General features: G+C 57.3%; 1 protein-coding gene across 2 annotated transcripts in view; it reads left to right on the top strand.

Moving 5' to 3' along the window:
* Positions 1–8409, top strand: part of MUC4 (mucin 4, cell surface associated) — a 20781-nt gene that overhangs the window by 5033 nt on the left and 7339 nt on the right. Inside the window, exons 2-5 of one of the 2 annotated variants that reach the window (XM_025202710.1) lie at positions 670–5889; positions 7131–7235; positions 7480–7613; positions 8201–8365. In XM_025202710.1, coding sequence (XP_025058495.1) covers positions 670–5889; positions 7131–7235; positions 7480–7613; positions 8201–8365 — 5624 coding nt within the window. Of the gene's footprint in view, positions 1–669; positions 5890–7130; positions 7236–7476; positions 7614–8200; positions 8366–8409 lie in introns of both variants that reach the window. The other variant, XM_025202709.1, reaches the window with a different exon arrangement.

Raw genomic sequence — 8409 nt, 5'->3', positions numbered from 1 at the left:
GAAGTCCTGCACTTAAGAGTCTGGGATGGAGGATGCTTGCCTGTAGTATCTGGGGGCATCCAAACCCCAAACCTCTGGGCTTGGGCCTGCATGTAGGATGCCTGCTCATGGATCTGGAAGTATCTGAAATCTCAGGGTGAGAGGTCTGGGATGGAGGAGAACGACTGAGTTCTGCCTGCTCAATCGATATGGTTTTTGGAGCGATTGAATTCTGCTCAATCGACGTGATTCGGAACTGATTTGATCTGGAACATGAAATATATATATATATATATATATATAAGCCAGCCTTGTTGCAGCCCTGTGGTGGAGTCACCGTTACACGCTACTCTCTGGGTTTTCCCAACTGGTGTACGGTCCCTTGGGATACAGCATCCCTCGGGCTCCTGTAATACGTACCCAGGGGTGAGACCAGGCAGAGAGTTGGAGGAGGGTGTGCCCTATCTCTTCTATGCAAGAGAAACATGGACAAAACACTGGGACAGTCACCTGAAATCCCATTAGGAGCAAAGCCAGTCCAGGTTGCTTTCTAATTTGCAAAAGACCCTGTTGGGTAACACCCTCTGCATGGAAAGTCTATGGATAACTCATCCAAGGGGGTGAATTTTGACAGCAAGCAGCTCCCTAATGTGACTAATGCCTTGCTGCATTTTTCTCCATCCTGTGCAGAGCTGGGGACCGCCTTCGCCGTGCCCGCCACCACGGAAGGGCAGCTGACCCAGGACGAGACATTTGGCACCGACGAGCCCATGCCTTTCGCAGCAGAGAGCGATGTGCTCCAAGGGGTCAAGCTAGAAACTGCAGACAGAGCTGCCACCTCTGCTGACGCCAGCAATAGCCCAACGCCATTTCCTCCTGGGTTTTCCTATGGGGAGGCGAATATTGAGATAACCAGGGTGCCGACACACTTGCAGCTCCTGGAGGCCCACACCGTCAGCTGGCTGCCGGCTGTATTTGAGCATGACATCGCCACGAATGGTGATGGGGGACAAGACTCTTCGGGCTCAGGGCCAAGCCCCGGTGTCACGGCAGAGCCCTCTATAGCAGAAGCCAAAACGTTACCGAGCACGACAAATTCTTCGCGCTCCTCTCTGGACAACGGGCTGACTACCACAACGCCAGATGCAGAAGAAGCAGCTGCCACTGCTTTCCCTTTCCCTGGACAGATATCCTCTTTCTCCTCCAAGGTGGAGCCGGATGCATCCTCCAGTGTCCCTGCTGCTGCTTCTCGCTTTGTAGGCCTCGATAAAGTTTTCGTAGCACCTGTCCCACGGGAGGGAACAGAAGAAGAACTGATCTCCGCTGCCAGCAAAGCGCCCCTTTCTCCATCCGCCGCGGAGACAGAGCTGATGGGGGCAGCGACGGAGGGGATGACTCGTGCTGGAGCTCTCAGCAGGGCAGTACCCCTGCCCACGGATGCAGGCCCGGGAATGACCAATTCAGCTGTGGGAGCACAGGAAGAGACGGCGGTGTCCAATGCCGATGGCCAAAATGAAGTAGGTGCCTTTACTTGGAGCCCAGACACCAGCGCAGGAAGGGCTACGGAGTCGCTTTTGTGGAGCACGGAAGACCTGGGCGACATGGAAAGCTCTTTGTGGTCATCTCTACAGGCAGAGGCAGTGACGGGAGTGCGTGAACCCTTGGGGGAAACTACCCTGTCTACCGCCACCTCTCCTGATGAAGCTGAGGGCTCGGAAGGAGCTTCAGAGATGGACAGCACAAACGATGCCCCAAAGGCCACAGCCCCTGAACCCCCACAGCCATCATCGGGGAGCAGGACAGTCATAGGAACATCAGACAACACAGAGGAAACGTCCACCGTTGACTTTGGTGCTGGGGAGGACGATGCCGTGCCAGCAGGACCTGCTGATGCTGAAGAAGGGCTCTATCCACAGGCTTCCTCTAGCACACCCGGACCCAGCCAGCCCCCTTCAGACAGCGAGATGCATTCAGGACTAGCAGCTATCCAAGGCAGAGGGGATGCCGATAGCTTGGCGTCCGCAGCCAGCGAAGGGACTGTTGGAGACAGCAGTCCCCAGGGCGAAACCCAGCCTGTGTCCCTGGATGCAGAGCTGAGTCCAGATAGCACCGCACAGCCCTTGCCAGGGGCCTGGGCCAATGCTGGAACGTCCCTCCGGTCTCCACTGGAGGACGGGGAAGCGATTCATGCCCCAGAAGGAGAAAACTCTGGCCCCACGTCTCCCAGTGAAGCCCCCACTGAGTCGTCCTTTTCAGAGGCTGAAGATGCAGGAGTCTCCCCAGCTCCTGGGTCCCCCCAGCCAACTCCAGATGCCGAGGCAGACGTAGTGCGTATAACTAAGGAGGGCACGGAGGTGGCCGTGAGCTCTGGCCTCGCAGCTACTGAAACTCAGGAAGCATGGCTCTCCGGAGCCCGTGGCAGTCTGCCCAATACCAGTGTGGAGACCTCCAGCTTGGCCTTTGCAGGGAACGAGGAGGCCACTGCATCCGTCATGGACACCCAGGGTCAAACCAGTCCCTCGCCCTCGGGCCCAGCGGTGAGTCCAGCAGAAGTGGCTGCGTCGGAGCTGCCGGCTGGAGGAGCAGGAGCCACGGCGGCCTCTGAAACTTCCCTCCCTGCATCCGGAGGGGTTGGGGCAGTGACAGGGACACCCACGGCATCAGGAGACGTGTCCCTGTCTCCCAGCGATGCCCCCGCTGAGATGCCGCTTGCAGAGCCTGCAGGGACAGGAGCCTCCCCAGTTGGATCCTCCCATGCTCCTGGTCCTTCCCAACCCTCTCCCACCACGATCACACCTGCAGCTGCAGGGGAGAAGGAGGACTCCCCAAGTGCCGGCCGTGCCGGTGGAGAGGAAACCCCACTTCCCTCCCCAGCCATGGAGGCAGAGCCGTCTGCTTCAACAAATGCTTCTGGAGCACCTGAGAGCAAAGTAGAAGCAGCGCCGGCCGGCACCGGCCCTGAATCCACTCGTTCAGCATCGGCAGGAAGCGAGGAAACCGCCACACCCAGCGTGGAGACCCAGTGGGAAGCCAGTCCCTTGCTCTCGAACACAGCGGTGGGTCCAGCAGAGACGGGAGCAGGAGATACAGGAGCCTCAGCTGCCTCTGAAACTTCCCTCCCTTCATCTCCAGGGGATGGGGCAGTGCCAGGGGAGGGGTCCCCAGCATCTCCCAGCGATGTCCTCGCTGAGCTGTCAACTTCAGGGACTGGGTTTTTGAGGGCTCCTGGCTCCTTGCAGCCATCTGCAGTCACTGAGGCCGATGTAGCATCGATCAAAGAGGGCACAGAGGCGGTGGCAAACTCTGGCCTTGCAGCAGCTGCAACTCCTCAGGGAGGACGGCTCTCCGGAGCCCTTGGGGGAGTGACGTTGCTGCCCGATGCAGGCGTGGAGACCTCTGGAAACAAGGAAGCCACCACCTCCATCACTGACACCCAGAGTCCAACCAGCCTCTCACCCTCAAATGCAGCACGAAGCCCAGCGGAGACCAGTGCAGGAAATGCGTCGGAGCTGCTGGTGGCAGGAGCAGCAACCTCGGCTGGCTTGGATCCTTCTCTCCCATCATCCTTAGGGGATGGGGCAGTGATGGCCACACAAGCCCACTCCGGAGACGTGTCCCCAGCTGCCTCTGCTTCTCCTCACGATGCCCTGGCTGCATCCTCTGTTTCAGAGGCAGGAGTCACCCCTCGAGCAGTTTCTAGCGGTGCCGATTTTTCCCAGCACGAGACCGTTGTGGGACCTGCAGCTGCGGAGGAGGCCTGGGGCTCTGCTAGCACAGCAGCGACAGCAAACAGGGGAGCGGGAATATCCAGCGCAGGTACTCCAAGTGCAGTGAATGACTCTCCCTTGGGCACAGCGCTGGGTCCAGCAAGCATGGGAGAAGCAGGCACCTCAGCTGGCGCTACAACTTCCTTTGGGTCCTCTCTGGGCGGTGAAGCCTCTGCCCCGGCCTCTCCCAGTGATGTCCTCACTGAGCCATCAGCTTCAGGGATTAAAAACATAGGAGTTCCCCAAACTGGGTTCCCATCGCTGCCCGGCACAGGCACGGAGACCTCTGGCATGACATCTGCAGAAAGTGAGGAAGCCCCCGTGTCTGTCAGCGACACCCAGAGTCAAACCGATCTCTTGCCCTCAAATGCAGCTAGGAGTCCAGCGGACGCTGCAGAGACCAGCGCAGAAGATTCATCAGAGCGGCCGACTGGACAAATGGGAGCCCCAGCTGACTCGGGTACTTCCCTCTCTTCATCTCTGGAGGATGGGGCAGCGACAGGAGAGGGGTCCCCGTCTTCCCTGGCATCTCCTAGCAATGTCCTTGCTGAGCCATCAGCTTCAGGGACTGGGTTCTCCAGCGCTCCTGGCTCTTCCCAGCCATCGGGGGTTGCAGAGGCAGTAGTAGCATCGATAACTAAGGAGGGCACAGAGGTGGTGGCGAGTTCTGGCCTTGCAGGTGGGGAAACTTCTCGGGGACCGCAGCTCTCCGGAGCCCTTGGCAGTGGAGCGACATTGCGGTCCGATGCAGGTGTGGAGCCCTCCGGTTTGCCCAGTAATGTAGCATCTTCCCCTAATGGGTTCTCTAATGCTCCTACCTCCACCCGACCGGCTGCAGTCACCCAGGCAGATGCAGGCACAGAGGAGGCAGCAAGCTCTGGCCTTGCAAGTGCTAAGGAAACCCCCTTTTCCCCGTCTGCCGTGGAGTCCCAGGCTCCCAGCGCGGCAGCAGAAGCACCTCAGGGAGCACAGCCGCCCGGAGCCCTTGGCAGCGGAGCACCGTCGCTGTCCCAGACGGGAGAGGAGACCTCCGCAGATACTAAGGAAGCCACAACATCCAGGAGCCACGATGCCCCAAATCCTTCTTCCTCCTCGGACGCAGAGCTGAACCCGCCAAGCACAGCAGAGCTGCAAATGGGACACACGGGGACCTTGGCTAACGCTGGACCTTCCCCTCCGTCCTCTCTGGATGACGGGGCGGCCGCTGGGGTTCTCGTGCCATCAGGAGCAGGGTCCCGGTCCGCTCTTGTCTCTTCCAGTGAAACACTCACCGAGCTCTCGGGGCCAGGGACCCAAAATACAGGCACGGTGGCGGCTGGTGGGTCTGATGCTCCAGTCCCAGCTAAAAAGGAAGCGCTCAAGTCTGCTTCCAACATCCCTGGGGAAACTGTCGCGGCCTCCCCTGCTTCGGAGGTCGAAAGGGAAGGGTCCTCCTCTCTTGGAGGCTTCAGCCCCGTCAATTCTGCTCCTCCCTTGTCGGATGGCAAGGCACCGCTCTCTCCTGCGGCTACAGAAGGGAGAGGGGACAGCGCAGGGCCTGTATCGGCCGCAGACAAGGGGAACGCGGGATCCACTGCTGACTCCCAGAGCGAAACAGGTCCAGCAAATGCTCCAGCGGGAGAAACAGGGGTCTTGTCCCCGGCCGGGGCGGTCTCTCCATTGTCCGGAGATGGGCCAGCGACGGGAGTCCACGTATCATCAGAAGTGTCCGCCTCGGCCTCGGCCAGCAAAACTCCTGCCGAGGCCCCACAGACTGCAGAGCCGGGATCTTCCTCCACCGGTTTGCTTTCTAGCACCCCATCCTCCCTGCAGCTTCCCTCTGCGGGGCAGACTGGACCAGGCACATCTGGGCTTCTCGGAGAAACATCTGTATCCTCCAGTTCTGCCGCCAGTGAATCCGGCAGCCCGGTTGGGTTACCAGGGCTGGAGGGTGGTAACGGCGTGCCCCGAGTTACAGCGCTTCCATCCGTCTCCAGTAGTCCATCTGGCAGCCGGTTCGGCTCTCCCGCCCTGATTTCGAAGAGTGGAAAGATGCCACCGGCGCTCCAGACTAATGGGGATACAGCCGCGGTCTCGCACGTGTCGGCGGTGTCAGCTCGGGAAGGCCTGGCTACGACGCCGTTCCCTCTCTCGGTCACACAAGGTATGTCCCACGCAGGTTGTCAGTCTCCTGCCGAGGAAGACACGGGCTTTTCCTAGGAACGCCTCCTCCGCATGGTCCCAGCTGCTGGCATCACCGGCTACACGTGCACGACAGCATATCTTGGTTCCCTTGCCACCCAGGTTTTGCTTATTTTTAGGGCTGGCTGGAAGGCAGCCGTGTTCTCCTTGGTTTTCCCAAGACAGGGGTGATGGGGACTGAGTGAGGTCTGGAGGAAAGGTGGGGGGTGTAGTGGTGGCTGCATTGCAAGCAACACTGGGGGTCGTGCCTTTGCCCTGGAGACCTGTAATGAAGGGTTACTTCATGCACAGAAGTCTGGACTTTTAATTGCATACGCACTTAAGGAAGGGTTTTTGGGACGTCTGCTCTTCTCTGTATTTTTATGGTGCTTGACACCTACTCTGCTAAGGGAGAGAGCAGCCTTCGACTGCTAATTAATAGCAGCCTACACCTCCCTGCCGGGGGGTTGCAAAGAGGATGGAGCTGGACTGCTCTCAGTGGGGGCAGATGGCAGGACAAGGAGCCATGGGCTCAAGCTGCTGCAAGGGAGGTTTAAGTTGGATATTAGGAGAAACTTTCTCCCGAGGAGGGTGGTGAAGCACTGGGACAGCTTACCCAGAGCGGTGGTGCAGTCTCCATCCTTGGAGGTGTTGAAGACCTGGGTAGACAAGTCCATGGCGGAGATGATGTAGTTGGGGCTGGTCCTGCTTGGAGCAGAGGTTGGACTAGATGTGACCTCCGGGGGTCCCTTCCAACTTGAATTTCTATGGGATGATGGAGCTGGGGCTGGTCCTGCTTGAAGCAGGGGGTTGGACTAGATGTGACCTCCCGATGTCCCTTCTCACCCTCATTTTCTATGACTCTGAGATGCCCAAATCAAGCGGTTCCTTGTCAACACGAGCAGGACCAGGAGATAATTAGTTATCACTAAATACATCTAGAGCCTGATTCTCAACCTAGCCTCGCTTTGTGCTGCCGGCACAAACGAATCGAGCGTATAACTGAGGCTGCTAGTTGCCTGGCCGTGCACCAGGTAGTTGACCGTCCCGATGACAGCACTTGTGCCTGGAACTGATTTGTACAGGCATAGAGAGAGACCTGGAGGCTTGGCTAGACAAATTGGGCTTTTTAGAGAAATGACGAGGGTGCAGGGTCATCCACCCCCCGCCCTACCACTCCCGTCACTGCAATGTCATGAATGAGCTCTTTGCTTTTATCGGCAGCGCGTGAGGACGATACCGGTGCAGGATTTGCCCAGGAAGGAACAGCGCTGGCCTCGGCCGGGGCTGGAGAGTCTGTTGCAGGTGCTAGGGGCCAGCCGACCACACGTAAGTCATCTAGAGCGGGGCAACACAACGGGACCTCCGCCGCGCTCCGCGCCGCTGCGTTCCCCTGATAACGCCTCCTCGGATGCCGTGCTTCGAGGATGCTTTATTCACTTCTCTTGTCACCGGCTCGGCTTCGTCCGTCTAGTGACTGCCTTAAATGTAGCCAACCTTGATGTTTTATGAATCAACCTGAAACTCTTTTGATTAAGGCTCGGTCGCTCTCACCATTGTGTTTCTGTAGCAGCAGTGCCCCTGTATCCGTATGGAGCAAAGGCAAAGGATAAAGAGTACGTGGAAAGGAGAGTGGATTTTAACTCCCGGCTCTTCAAACCCGCGATCGGATTTCCGTTTGGGAAAACACTACGCGATGCTCTCTATGTGAGTCTCGTTTCGTTGGCTGCATTGCCTTATCTCTTGGAAAGTACTTCGGTGTAGAAAGACTGGAGTTTTCAGAGTTTAAGTGCTTTTGATTTATTTGCTTTATTTTTGACAACGGATTCATTTTGAGGATTCAAAGTCATTTAATTAGCTTTTCCTTGGAGTTTCTTCAAGGCTGGCTCGTGGATGTGAAACATCAGAAAAGTCTGCAGTCTCCCCGTGACACAGTTGCTGTCCATAGGAACAAGGGACATCCCAGCTTTGGGGCATATTTCCTAGGATCTGGCATCCTGTCTGATTTGGAAGAGTTTTAGTGGGCTTTGGTTAAGGTTATGACCCTTTTATAATTTAAGGCTTCCTTCAGAACTGTTTTCTTGTCTTAAGATGTAGCAGGGGCCGCCGTTGGCTCTGTGTGAAGTCCGTGGTTGGGCTTCTCAGCGCGGCCCCATGATGCTCAAGGGCACGTACACACTTGACTCCAAAGTGCATTGCACTTGAGGGGTCAGGGCCATGAACTAAGCCTCCTTTGGCAGCAGAGACTCTGTTGCTAGTGTATGAAGATTTTAACCCGAGGAATTAACTTTTAGTTTACAGACAACGGGCAAATAATTTTCCCAGCCTCAGACAACGATGTTTTCCCATATCCCAACCCACCGCCTGAAGGGTTTAATGGCCGTGAAACAGTCCCGATGGTAGCTGTGTTTTGGGATAATGCTGATTTCTCCAGAGGCGTCGGCACTACCTTTTACCAGGTTCGTTTTTATGGATGGTAACACTAACGCTGACCTTATAGCCA

Source organism: Alligator sinensis, unplaced genomic scaffold, assembly GCF_000455745.1.
Source record: "Alligator sinensis unplaced genomic scaffold, ASM45574v1 scaffold301_1, whole genome shotgun sequence".
Taxonomy (NCBI): domain Eukaryota; kingdom Metazoa; phylum Chordata; order Crocodylia; family Alligatoridae; genus Alligator; species Alligator sinensis.
Note: the sequence above shows the minus strand (reverse complement) of the source record. Positions and strands in the feature narration are given on the sequence as shown.